This window comes from Dama dama, chromosome 5 (assembly GCF_033118175.1).
Source record: "Dama dama isolate Ldn47 chromosome 5, ASM3311817v1, whole genome shotgun sequence".
Classification (NCBI taxonomy): Eukaryota; Metazoa; Chordata; class Mammalia; order Artiodactyla; family Cervidae; genus Dama; species Dama dama.
This window is the reverse complement of record NC_083685.1, coordinates 58,614,330-58,629,201: the sequence shown is the minus strand read 5'-3', so window position 1 is coordinate 58,629,201 and position 14,872 is coordinate 58,614,330. Positions and strand designations below refer to the sequence as shown.

General features: G+C 37.5%; 1 protein-coding gene across 1 annotated transcript in view; it reads left to right on the top strand.

The window, feature by feature from the left end:
* The window catches only part of TTC29 (tetratricopeptide repeat domain 29), a 253,090-nt gene extending 247,283 nt beyond the window's left edge, over window positions 1-5,807 (top strand). Inside the window, exons 12-13 of the mRNA XM_061140907.1 lie at window positions 4,652-4,721; window positions 5,260-5,807. Of these exons, the coding sequence (XP_060996890.1) occupies window positions 4,652-4,721; window positions 5,260-5,284 (95 nt within the window). The 3' untranslated portion in view covers window positions 5,285-5,807. The remainder of the gene's footprint in view (window positions 1-4,651; window positions 4,722-5,259) is intronic.
* The last annotated feature ends 9,065 nt before the right edge of the window (window positions 5,808-14,872 follow it).

Sequence of the window (14,872 nt, the reverse complement as noted above, 5' to 3'; positions counted from 1 at the left end):
CAGGTCAAGAGGCAACAGTTAGAACTGGTCATGGAACAACAGACTGGTTTCAAATTGGGAAAGGAGTACATCAAGGCTGTACACTGTCACCCTGCTTGGTAAACTTATATGCAGAGTACATCATGAGAAATGCTGGGCTGAATGAAGCACAAGCTGGACTCAAGACTGCCTGGAGAAATATCAGTAACCTCAGATATGGAGATGACACCATCCTAATGGCAAAAAGTGAAGAGGAACTAAAGAGCCTCTTGATGAAAGTGAAAAAGGAGAGTGAAAAAGCTGGCTTGAAACTCAGCATTCAAAAAATGATAATCATGGCATCTGATCCCATCACTTCATGGCAAATAGATAGGGAAACAATGGAAATAGTGACAGACTTATTTTCTTGGGCTCCAAAATCTCTGCAGATGGTGACTGCAGCCATAAAATTAAAAGATGCTTGCTGCTTGGAAGAAAAGTTATGACTAACCTAGACAGTGTAACCAACCAAAAACAGAGACATTGCTTTGCCAACAAAGGTCTGTATAGTCAAAGCTATGGTTTTTCCACTAGTCATGTGTGGATGTGAGAGTTGGATCATAAAGAAGGCTGAGCACTGAAGAGTTGATGCTTTTGAACTGTGGTGCTGGAGAAGACTCTTGAAAGTCCATTAGACTACAAGGAGATCAAGCCAGTCAATCCTCTAGGAAATCAATCCTGAATATTCATTGGAAGGACTGATGCTTAAGCTGAAGCTCCAATACTTGGCCACCTGATGCAAAGAGCTGACTTATTAGCAAAGACCCTGAAACTGCAAAAGACTGAAGGCAGGGAGGAAAGGAGATGACAGGGGACAAGATGGTTGGACGGCATCACCAACTCAATGGACATGAGTTTGAGCAAAGCTCCAAGAGAAGGGCCGGGAAGCCTGGTGTGCTGCAGTCCCAAGGTCAGAAAGGGTCGGACATGCCTGAGTGACTGAAGAACAGCTACACAGCTAGTGTAAATGTCTTTTATTTAAACCAGAAATTGTGACCCAAGTTGAGTAAAAGAAAAGCTGTAGATACAGTTATTCTTCTCAGAGAATCTACTTGCAAATATTTCACAATAAAAATCACCTTGGCTCAGCAGCTGGGAAATGAATGTTAAACAATTATTTGAGGCCAGCCAGGTATAATTTCAAAGTTGGAAAGTCCAGGAACAATTTCTCCAGTTTAAGAAATATTATTACACCCTGCCAAACCAAAGGGAATGCTGAATTAAAGACATCAGATAGTATAAAACAGGCATTAGGATGTCTGGATGGTTCTCTATATTGTGATGCATTGAAAATATTCAACTGAGAAGCCCAAGGTAGTTCTTTACTTCAAAGAGTGATGGAATATATTAGTTAAAGTAAAGGCTAAGCTTCTATTACAAAGAGTCCCAAAGGTACAGTAGCTTAAGTATATGGAAGTTTGTTTCTTCCCTAATCCTGAAGTGAGCTGTCTACATTTACAAGGTAGTCCCACAGGCATTCAGAAGGTCATGATCTTCTGTCTTATTGCTCCACTGTCCTCCAGGGCAGGGTTTCTCAATATTGCACTATTAAAATTTTGAGCCAAATAATTTTTTTGTTGGGGAGAATGGTATGACTGTCATGAGCATTGTAAGATTTTTAGCAGCATCCTTGGTCTCTACCCACTAGATGCCAATTGTACTTCCACCTACCAGTTTTAAGAACAAAAATATCTGCAGATGTTTCCCAATCTTCCCTGTCGAGAAAAATCATCCAGTTGAGAACCACTGACTTGTATGTCATTATCATCTGCATGGTTGAAAGCAAATCATAGTTTTCCATGTTATAGATTGAGGAAATGGAAAATTTAAGGAGAAATGAATGCGCATTGCCTAATGCTCAGACTCACAAGCAGTATGTATCATTCCATCCACACTCATTGATGAGAACTTATTCGTGTGTCTTCAACCAAATATGTATATGCTAATGGGGAAGATTTAGTAGAGTGCAAAAAAACTGATAAGTGAAAGACAGAAGGAATTACTGGAGCCATGTCTTGTGTATTCAAGAGAGGATGAGATCTAGTAAAGAAGTAGAGGGGTGGGCCTTAGATAGGAGCATGGGGACATGAAACACAGAACAGAATTAAGAGAATAACTCTTGACACAGAGCTTAGAGAAGCTTTTTCCTACTATGTTTTATTTCCTCTATGAAAATGGAAAATAAACCATCAGATAAGAATTGTGATGCATATGGAGAGTTGTAGGTTTTGGAAAATGGGAAAAAAAGAGTAAATAAGTCATCTAGGAAAGTGGAAGAATGAATGGACTTAGGAATGTTGAATAGAATGGCCTGAACGTGCTAATGACATGACATGCGTGCAGGCTGTCTTGTCCAGCTCTTTGAGACCCCATGGACTGCAGCCTACCAGGCTCCTTTGTCCATCGAGTTCTCCAAGCAAGATACTGGAGTGAGCTGCCATTTTCTATTCCAGGGGATCTTCCCAGTCCAGGGATTGAGCCTGCATATCATGTGTCTCCTGTATTGGTAGGCAGATTCTTTACCTCTGTGCCACCTGGGAAACTGTTAAGGGTTCCCCCTAATGTCTGTGACCATGAATTTAAAGTGAGGCCCACTTGTATGTTTTTCCCGCTGAGCCTTATGCTTCAGGACAGGAATAGGCAGAGTGTTGGATTTACCTAGGGTTATAGCCTGGTGGGCTGCCATCTATGCGGTCGCATAGAGTCGGACACGACTGAAGTGACTTGTCAAGTGAGTACAACAAAGTGAGAAAAGGGTAAGGAAATCAGCATATATGCAAGAGGGTGAATGACCATGGAATTTAAATGGTACAAAGAAGGGAAAGAGGCAATCAAAACAGAGAGGAACAATGAAAAGATGGTAGAACTGGAAATCCCAGTAGGGTTGAAGAATTGCTGGTGGTGGGGTAATAGAGGGAGTGACCTAAAAAGGATAAAAGCTGGTAGTCAGCTAGTTGAATGCAGGAAACTGAGGGGGGCTTACAGTTACTGGTAGTGACAAAGTCTGAGAATGAGCATGGGGACTGGTGGCTGCAGTAAGGTAAAGACACAGTCTAAAAGAACAGAGCTCAAGGAATTGAGATCCAGGGTGAAAGAATCTTCTGCGTGAATATTTAAATTGCTAAATTAAGAAACTAGTCAGAAAGTGACAATAAGCCAATGATGCAATGAACTGAGAACAATGCTGTTGCAGGTAGATCGCAATAGTTGAGTCTGTAACTGATGATGTGAGGAGTTTCAGGACCAGAAGAAGGGAAGGCACCTGCCCTGAAAGAGAATAAGAGGGAGGAGGACACCCGCCCATCTCCAAGTCCAATAGTGAGAGGACCAAGGAAAAGAAACAGTAAAAGGGTTTCTGGGCTGGCAGTGTCCTCGGAGGACAGCCAGGTTTCTGCCAGAGCCAGAAGGGAAAAGAAATCTCAGAAAATAAAGTGAGAATACAGTGGAAATATTTCAGGAGTTGTGGTAAGTGAGAGATAGGGACTAAATATGAAATGTACCAAACCTTATGAAAAGTAGAATGCAGGAAATGAAGGGGGACATGGACACCTGTCATCAGCAAGGATAAAGAGCATCTTATTAGATACATCCCAGTGCATTCAAGTCAAAAGTAGAAGGGCAGATAAGAAGGTTAAGTAACAAATTAGCATATCTATTCCTGTCTAAGTTTCCTAAATCTTATTTATTTGGATGCTTTATATTGGTCTCTAAATTAATTGTCCTTCTCAGTTTTTGTTTGAGTCATCTGATCCCCAAACAGTGGCTATTCCAGTTGCTATTTCATATATCACAAGAACTCTGTGGGTTAGGAGTTCCAGTGTGGCTTGGCTGGACATCAGTTGTTACCTAGTGATGATACTCAACTGACAGATGGGTGGATTTACTAACTGACTGGAGCTTTGGTGGGATGGCTAGAAGGTCATCTGGGACTGTCAGCTGGAGCATCTATACATGGCCTTGCAGGACGGCAGTCTCAGGGTGGTAGGATTTCTTACATGGCAACTGACTTCCCCCAAAGCAAGCATCCTATGAGAATCTAATGGAAGCAGCGTAGCTTTTTCTGATTAGCTTCAGAAGTCATTCAGTCACTTCCTCCACATGCTATTGATTACAAAAGAGTCCTAAGCCTAGCTCAATTTCAGCAGGAAGGAAATTGGATTCTGCCTCTTGAAGGGGGAATGGCAAGGTAGTACTTCTAAGGAACATGCAGAGTGGAAGATATCCTTATGGCCATCTTTGGCCAATATTATCTGCCCTGGTAACACAAGTGATACATAACAGCTGTGTTTGTATAACATTACATTACACACAGTTGAAAGGGTAAGAGTTGTTGTATTGTGTTAATCCCTCAGTTGTGTCCAGTTCTTTGCAACCCCATGGATTATAGCCCGCCAAGCTCCTCTGTCCAAGGGATTCTCCAAGCAAGAATACTGGAGTGGGTTGCCATTCTCTTCTCCAGGAGATGTTCGTAGCCCAGAGATCAAACCTGGGTCTCCTGCATTGCAGGCAGTTTCTTTACTATCTGAGATACCTGATACCCCTGAAAAGGGATTTTCAGGTTCAAACGCAAAAGAACTGTAAACTGTATTTGAGATAAAACATTAAATGTATACATCTTTTTTTTTTTTTTTAGGAGAGTTTAGAAGATCCACAATGGAAAGTTTATATCACACCTCAGAGTTTTCGGAAGAGGAATCCAGTGGGTATGATAAATCAAATTAAACTTTCTATTAAGTATCCACATTATACAAGATACTAAATATTAATACAATGTAATTTCTCCAAACACACAGAAAAAGTAACTTCATCTAATACTTGATAAGTCATAGATAATACTGAAACACCATTTTTTTAAAAAAAATCACAAATGTACTTTACATAAGGTTAAGTACTTTTAATCTTTTCAGCTTTGTCTAAAAATTACAGAATACAAAATGCAGTCAGTCCTTGAACAACATGGAGGTCAGGGGTGCTAACCCTCCTCCACACAGTGGAAAGTATCCATATAACCTGTAGTCGCCTTTCACATCCTTGTTTCCTCCACATCCTCAGCTCTGCATCTGCAGATTCAACCAGCCACCAGTTGTGTAGTACTGCAGTATCTACTGTTGAAAAAAGTCTGCATATAAGTGGGCTCCCAAAGTTCAAATTCATGTTGTTCAAGGCCAATTGTAATGTGACAAGTGTGTGTGTGTGTTTTTAACTTTCTAGACCAATATAAAATTTCATAATTTATTTCAGATTTTCAGGTAATCAAAAAAAGTGACACTTAAACCAGCTTTTGATTCAGCAGCAAAGGAAGAAGAAATTTATCATACCACCTCAGTCTTCAATACCTGTTACAGGAGTATGTTACAAATAATACAGATAGAGTTGTAATAAAGATAGGGTTATAACAAAACTATGACTATGTTTTCATTGGAATTTGTATTACAGTTTACTACAAATTTAGTCTAAAACATTTAAATTCTTGAAAAATAAATTTATATCAAATGCTTAGGAATACCAATAATTATCCATAAGCTAAACTGTAAAATTTTCCTCTTATCCATTATTCTACGAGAAATAGTGTTACTTTAGAATTGAAATTTGGTTGTGTCTAATGAGAAAATCATTTTAAGCTTAAGGAAATCTATGCTGAATAAAGGTGGGTAAAGATTTATTAAAATTCCAGCGAATCTTTTTAATATACATAAAAGGATTGTAAGCAATAGCGACTACCATATTGATAAGTACTGCTCCAACAGTTTGCTTTACCTGGGAAAGTAAGAATAATTTTACTTTTTATACATAAGTGGTTAAAATTTTTCCACATACATGTCTATACATTGTGTATAGTATGTTTTATTGTATTAACAATAAAAACTATTAAAGACAAAAATGATTCTGTTACCATAGTGTAAAGTGTTTCCTTAAGCATTTTCTTTACAAATACACCATCTCATCTCACTCTGTTTAAAAAGATTGACTATGAGAAAACTTTTGTTTGCTCTATAAGAACAATTCTAGCTTTGAAGTTCTAAATCCAAATAACAGATGCTTATTTTTCCCCTCTAAAACTGTTTCTGTAATAGCAGCCTTTTGCTAGAGTGTCTTCTTAAACTAGGTTTAAGATCCCTTAAAAAGATGTTTGGAAAGTTTTGTGGGAATATTTCTAATCCCCACATTTTTGAGAACACGTCAGGACATTAGGTATATGAAACGCAAGCCTGTCGGGAAGGTCAGCAGAAACTAGAATTTACAGTCAAATGCTAAACAGTTACACTGCTCTCCCTTCTGAGAGATTTAATCAAAAGGTTTCTGTGGTGGTTTCTCCTTAAATTTCAATTTGAGTCATTTTTATTTGTGAAACTGAAAACAAAATCAAGCTTTTATGATGACAGATGCAAATCACAATCACATCAAATGCTAGTTCTTACCTATAAAAGGCTCTTCCATAAATAATGCAGCAAGGACCACTCACTGAGCAGGTATAAGTATTTACAATGGTCTCTAATTCCTTTTTTATCAAAATGACAGCACCTAAAATACAGCATTCCATGATGTACCGCAATTACTTGAGCTTTCAGGTTCTTCTTTTTAAAACTGGTACAATATCATCATGCCTTTTCAACTTTTCATACTTTCTCATAAGAATCCCTGAAAGTGGTAAAAATAAAAAAAGTATCCCAGTTTACAATAAACAGTATCTTTGGGCTCCCACATTTTAGGTTAACACTGATAATATCCTGGGGTAGATATGTGCTGATCTAATTTTTAAAGGACTGTTTATTCTCTTCCTTTATTTCTTCCCTTCTAGGGATCTTCCTTTCCTCTCATAGGGCAGTGATAGCATCTGCACAGGAATGATAGTATATATAGAAATGTAGAAGATATTTCTGGTTAACTTTCAAGAGTCTCCTTTAAAGGTGAAGTATAGGGAGTCTTTAGAAAAAGAAATGACCACAACTTCCATTAAGTTGAAAAGTTTTAAATGCCTTCTTTCCAAAGTTACTTTACCCAGATATTTTTCAAGGAATGTAGTGTATAAACATTACTACTAGCTGATATTTATCTCTTCTCCCATTGCCCCCTCCATACATACCACAGAAATTATAAAGTGACCTGGAGAATAATGTGATCATGTAATTATTTGGAGATCCTTATTTTGTAAAAAAAAAAAAAAAAAAAAGAAAGAAATGACCCAAATTGACTGAAAATCAAATAAAGAAAAAGATTGAAATGCTCTAGATTTAGTTTATATATTACTAAAAATTGATTTTGTTCCCAAACATCTTGCTATTGTTTCTAACTTCTCAAGCTCTATCTGACATAACAGTTCATAAAATCATACCTATAAACAATGAGATTGCAGCTGATTATATTGTTAATGTCTCCAAATTTTTGAATATATATATAATAACTTTACATTTTGTATAACTGTAATTATATGTATATATAAATATGAATTGTATCAATATTAAAAAAAGTTTTTCATCATTGTTTGCTTAGACAATAAGGAATTTACCAGGGTGAATAAATTTGGCATCAATTAGCTTGTCACCATTTGTAATCCCTAAACTTTAAAACATGTTCAGAATCCACTAGTGGTCAAAGAAATACAAATTGAAGCAGCAGTGTAATTCTAACATTTTATCTACCATATGATCAATATTTGAAAAGAATAAAAAATAACCAGTGTTACATGGTAGGTAAAACAAAGTAGAAGTGTAAGTTGTGAAAAATAAATTTTTTTTAATCTCAGAGCAAATGAACAGCATGTACCAAAAGCCTTTAAACATTTTTTGACCCTGAAGTTTCACCTCTAAGAATTTCTCTCAGGAAATAATTAGACAAGTGAGAAATATTGAAGATGCAAAGCTATTTATTGAAGTTCCTTTTGCAGGCTAGTATATGAATAAACAAAACCTATTAACAGATTCAACCTAAATACCCCATAATAAGAAATCAGTCAAATAATTTATAGTAGTATTAATACCTTCATGGGCTTCCCTGGTGGCTCAGTGGTAAAGCATTTGCCTGCCAATGCCGGTGATGACAGTTCAATCCTTGGGTCTCCCCTGGAGAAGGAAATGACAACCCATCCCAGCATTCCTGTGAAAATCCCATGGACAGAGAAACCTGGCAGGCTACAGTCCATGGGGCCACAAAGAGTCAGGCCCAACGCAGCAATGAACAGCAGTGATGCCTTCATACTAGGCATGTTAGTTTCTATTGCTGCCACAACAAATTACCACAAATTTGGTATTTATATTTACATTTATATTACTGAGTATGCATAGAAGCAATTCCTGAAAGATATAGCACTGAATGTTAACAGTTACTTATGAAAGCGAGAGTTACAAGTGATAGATTTTTTTTTTCATTTTCTGTATTTAAACCCATGAGCATGTATTGTTGGCATATTAATACATAAATAAGTATAAAGCAAAATAATTTCTCTACTTTTTCTTCTGTGACCTTGGGAGAAAAATTCCCTCAATTTTTACCCCCTCTCCTTTTTTTTAAAGATTCATTATTTATTCAAGTGTTTATTTACTTTTGGTTGTGCTGGGTCTTCATTGCTGCACACAGGCTTTCTCTGGTTGTGGCTGGCAGGGTCTACTCTCCGTTGGGGTGCACGGGATTCTCATTGCACTGGCTCCCCATATTGCAGAACACAGGCTGTTGGGAGAGGGGGCCTCCGCAGTTTCAGCACGGGGACTCAGTAACTGTGGCTCGCAGGCCCTAGAGCTCCGGCTCAGGAGCTGTGGCACTCCGGGCCCCGTTGTTCCAGGGCATGTGGGAAGCTTCTGGACCAGGAACTGAACCCATGGCCCCTGCATTGGCAGGCAGGTTCTCACCCACTGGACCACCAGGGAGGCCCCCTCAGCCCTGTTTCTCATCAGAAAAATGAGCTACATGATACTTTTCTCTTCCTCTCCAACTCTAAGACTTTCTGATTCTAAATCAGCCACTCAACTCAGGTTCGATCTAAACTTAAAAAAAAAAGAAAGGGAAAAGGGGGAAATTTTAAGGATGGAAGGAGGCCATCAAGGATATAAGAAATCCTCTTCATTTTGCCAATTTCACACACTGCAAAAACTATAATTGCTTTTTAAAGCAACATAATTCATTCAAGACTGAGGTTCCCAATGAAGTTGTTTATTCACCTTTGCTAATTGTCAAGATGCTCTTGATTTATTCTAGCTTCTAAACTACATGTCCTGAACTGTTATTATTAAAGCAACAGCTCTGAGAATATTGTAAATTATCAGAGACAAGACAGAGAAGCTACTAATGCATCCATGGAGCCAACATTCATGATGGAGAACACAAAAGATGTCTTATCAAGTGAGTAAATAAATAAGACACATTGTTATAAAAACTTGAAGGATATAAATGAGATATGATAGATAATAATGGAGAAGGGCCATAAGGGAAGGACTCTCTGAGGAAGTAACATTTGAACAGAGACCTGCAAGATTACTTCATCTCCATTTGGCTAACTATAACAAAAAAAGATGGACAATAACAAGTGATCAGGACAATGTAGAGAAATTGGAGCCCTCACACATTACTGATAGGAATATCAAATGATACAACTTCTTTTGAAAGCAGTTTTGCAGTGCCTCAAGAAATTAAATATAGAATTATAACTCAGAAATTCCAATTCCACCCCTAGATATCTTCCCAAAAGAATTGGAAATATATATTTAAACAAAAACATGTACATAAATGTTCATAGCAGCATTACTCATAATAGCTAAAAAGTAGAACAACCCAAATGTCCATAAACTGACAGATGGATAAATAAAATGTAGTCTGTCATAGAATGGGATGTATAAAGGTTGCATACCTTTGTGAATATACTAAAACCACTAAACTGCAATTTTTTAAAGTGTGAGCTTTATGTTTATAAATAAGTGATAAGCAAGTTGTACCTCAATAAATCTGTTACTTTTGAAGTAACAATAAAAATAATATGGGATAATGACAGCATCTATTTCACCTTCCTCATGAGTTTTATCAAATTTAAAATGAGTTAATATGTATAAAGTACTTAAAGGAAAATACTTGACCCATTGTAAGTGCTATAGAACTGATAAATAAGAAAATTTCCTGTCAAGGTAAAAGTTAATGTTTTGATATACATTCCCACCCCTTCCAAACACATAGTATTAATGGAATAAACATAAAAATAATTTGAAATATATACAACCAATAAACTACTAGTATTTAGAATGTGATAAATCTACAAGATCAATAAGAAACACTATAACAGAAAAATGAGCAACATGTAAGAATAATTCGTAGGCAAAGGACTCCAGATAGTCAATAAAATATGAAACTATCAACTTCACAGTTAATCAGGAAAATGCATAGTAAAGTAAGAAAATACATTTTATACTCACCCACCTACTCCAGTGTTCTTGCCTGGAGAATCCCAGGGACGGGGGAGCCTGGTGGGCTGCCGTCTACGGGGTCACAAAGAGTCAGACACGACTGAAGTGATTTAGCAGCAGCAGCAGCAGCACTTTGACAAAAAAATAAAAAATTCTAATAACCTCAAGTGTTGATGAGGATATGGAGAAATAAACATTTTAGAGAACAATTGGACACTGTCTAGTAGATCTGACACTGTATTGGATAATAAAGTTAAAAATACTTAGAATATATGAACCAGAAATTCCATTTCTAAGCACATTCCCTAAAGAAATGAGACAAACAGAATTTTTATTGTATCCTTGTTTATGGTAGTGAAAATTGAAAATTATCTATTAAAATGAGTATGGATTCACCACGGTATTGGTACGATAGAAACCATATAGGGTAGTTGATAAGTGAATAAATGAACTAGCATGCCTAGCAAGGACAAATCTCCAAGAACTAATTTTGTACAAAAAGAAATGTTTCAGAATAATTTGTATATTATAAGTATACATATAGAAAAATGTGTATATTTTTAAATTTTTTAACATGTGAAACAGTGCTATATATTTTATACACTCATATACATGCATATAGCTATAAAACAAAAATAGCTTGAAAATAATTAACAACAAATTCAGAATAGTGATTGTCTCTATGGAAGGAAGGAAGACGTGAGATCATAGAGGGATCTACATAAGACAGCAACTATATCTGTAATGTTGTATTTCTTTAAAAATTCCTACCTGAACTAAGTACAGAGTAAGATAAAGATTTGATAAAGGTGACTGGTAGAAGCAGGGATATACGTATATTTTCCAAATGTGTCTATATAACAATAAAAAAAGAAATAACAGGCCCAAGGTGGAGTCATCCCACATGACAGCAAACCGGGACTCAACTGTAGCTTCAGGATCTTGGCATTTTAAAGAGACACTCTGAAATGTCCTGGTATGCGCTAGTAAAGTAGCCAGTGTAACAAAACCCTGCCCTTCTTTTTCGCGCAGAAGACGACCTGGCCTGAAACAATTCTGTCTTTTCTTTTGCTAATAATTTCCTTGCCCCACCCTCCTTCTGCTTATAAAAACCTCCCAGTGTAGTAGAATTTCGTGAAGCACCCTCTTGTGTACTAGATGGGATGCTGCTTGATTCATGGATTGCTGAATAGAGCCAATTAGATTTTCAAATTTACTCAGTTGAATTTTGCTTTTTAACAGATTGGGTGGCAGTGACGTGATCAACATCTGGTGACAATGAGAAACACCGGTGTGGCATCCAAAGAACGCTTTTGAGTTCTCTGTCTTTCCCATCATTTCCCAGGGGCCCTTTGCTGAGCTACTCTTGTTATGAGCTCTGCTCTTCTTGCATTCAAGTTTCTGGTCTAACTGGTTTTCCTTTACTGGACAGGTCAACTTGAACTGGTATATGATTCAGCCTGGAGCCCAGTTGAACTGGCAGGCAATTCTGCCTGGACCCAAGCCCCTAGCCTTTCAGAATGAAATTCCCAGGTTTTTGAGTGGATAACACAGCTCAGATTCCACCTTGAGAACTGTCAATGGTTTTGTCCACAACACCCCATTTCTTTGGAATCCATCCCCAGATGTCACACTGGGAACTTGGTGGCAGCTGCAGTTTTCCATTTTGTTTTGAATCAGTCCACAATTCCCAGTCCTTGAGGTTTATTGGTTCAATCCTTTCCCATGTCCAAAGTTCCACCGGAAATCATAGTGGTACACAAAGGACTTTCTTTTGACCAGCGTGCAGTAACATTTCTTGGTTCTTTCCGATATAATCACATGTTCATTTGTCTTGCTTCATGTAGATAAGGGCAAACTGATAATGGGATCCTTTGTATTCAAAGAGTTAGGTGCTCCAACTTTTGGCCCACCTGTCTGGAACAATGATGTCAAAAGCCGTGGATTTCTACAAAAATGGGCACATTTTACTCCAATTAGACAAGATCTCTCATTTAAAGGTGTTTCCCAGGTGGTTCAAGTGGTTAAAAAAAACTCCTCCTGTCAATGCAGGAGCCGTGGGTTTGATCCCTGGGTTGGGAAGATCCCTTGGAGTAAGAAATGGCAACCCACTCCAGTATTCTTGCCTGGAAAATTCCATGGACAGAGAAACCTCGTGGGCTACATTCTATGGGGTTGCAAAGAGTGGGACACAGCTTAGGGACTGAGCACACACATTTAAAAAAAATGCACTTGATTTTCTATTTCTTCCTAGATCAGTTTTGGAAGGTTATACTTTTCCAAGACTTCATCCATTTCTTCCACGTTGTCCATTTTATTGGCATATAGTTGCTGATAATAGTCTCTTATGATCCTTTGTATTTCTGTGTTGTCTGTTGTGATTTCTCCATTTTCGTTTCTAATTTTATTGATGTGATTCTTCTCCCTGTTCTTCTTGATGAGTCTCTGTGGGAGAAGGGGAGGGTGGGATGATTTGAGAGAATAGCACTGAAACATGTGTATTACCATATGTGAAACAGATGACCAGCCCAAGTTCAGTGCATGAAACAGGGCATGAAAGCCAGCGCACTGAGAGAACCCAGAGGGATGGGGTGGGGAGGGAGGTCAGAGAGGGGTTCGGGACGGGGTCGGGGGGAGTGGGGGGGCGGGACACATGTACACCCGTGGCTGATTCGTGTTGATATATAGCGAAAACCACCACACTATTGTAACATAATGTATCCTCTAATTAAAACAAATAGTTTAAAAAAATAAAATAAAAAATGCACTCAAGAACAGAGGATCCCAAGCTGAACAAATAGAATGAGATGCCTATTTTAATTGGTACATAGAAACTTATAAAAGGCTAATGAAAAAGAGGGAAAGACACCTAGGCAACTCCTAGTTCTCACCCATGACATCTGCAAGATTTCATCATCAGAACACGTGCCCAGAAACCAATGTTTCAATTGTAATTTACTGGGGTTTTTTGGAGAAGAAATTGTTCTTAAAGGTCCTGTGCAAATTCTTCAGTGCACTCTTACCTACCCTCTGAGAAAAACCTCTTCCCGCCCCTCCCAAAGTTGCTGGGACTCAGGGATTTTTCTGGTAAAACTGTTCGGTTATACTGTTAAACAGCCAAAGAAAACTAAACATTAATAAGGTTGTTTAATACTGCCAGAAATATTTACTGCTTGTCCTAGCCAAAACCTGACAAGATATTTAAAAGGGTTTAATAACTCTTCTGATCTGAAATTTGGCCAAATTGGAAGCTGATAATCAGAGCCTGATAGGAAAATTTTTTCAGGCAGGCCCTCTCTTCCAAACTAAAATAAACTATATGCCCAGAGGGAAATAAGCAAATTAGAGAAAATGTAGTTGGAAGGGTAAGTCAACCTCTTTATCATCCAGGCTGCAATCCTGTTCTTTGGGGAATTGGAAACAACTGTCTTTCTCTTGCAAATTTCTGCTGCAGGGCCAAAGGTGTGGCTCCAAAAGTTCAAAGCTCACCTCCTTTTTTTAAAAACCAGTTTCCCAAACCTCACCTATTCCCTTTCAAAATGCTAAAAAAAAAAAAAAAATCAGAACATCTTTAATGGTTTTTCTAGATTTAATGAAGTCTTCTCTGAAGCTATCAATGATTTGGTAAGATATATTTTGGGGAACAAAGATGAAACAGTTACTTTTTCTCCCTTTCCAATCCCTCCAGAATTCAGAAACTGGAGTATTCTTATTATTAACAAATCAGGCTTAAAAAGAACTTGTACGGTAAATTATCATTCCAGCTGCACTTATATAAATCATCAGGCCAAAGTTTAATACAAATAAATTAGTTTTACTATGATTATCTTTGGTAAAAATGAGGCTAACTGTAGAGGGAAAAATTATAATTGCACTTCTGTGGATATTAGAGTCTAGTCCTGTTAATTGTCTTTGAAATTTTATTATATCCCTATAAACTGAGGTGCTCAGTCACTAAGTCATGTCTGATTCTTTGCAACGCCAGGAAGTACTCAAGAAGTTTAGTTTTGCTACCCCAGAATTGTAGTTCTATTTCAGTCTTTCTTCAACAGCCAGACTCCCTCAAGGTCTTATTTATCTATTTTACACTATGTGTTAGATATACTATGTGTCAGTTTAAAATGGCCATATTTAATGATAAGCATTTTAAAAACAATTATTTTGTATCACTAAGATTAGGCTACATAATACAGCAATAAGAAATCACCCCAAATTTCAATGGCTCACGACAAAGTAGATTTCTCACTTGTATTATATATTGACTCTGGATGTGGCTCTACTTTATAATCTCTTTACTGCAGGATCCAGGTTGAGGAATCCCCAATCTGAGACATCATTATTCTCATGACAGAGAGAAAAGAGAGCATGGTGACATATAGGATGACTCAAAAATTTCTGCTTCTAAGTTCTTTATATCACATCCACTCACATTTCACAGGCCCTTCTTCTGCACCTGGGCCATGGAGAGG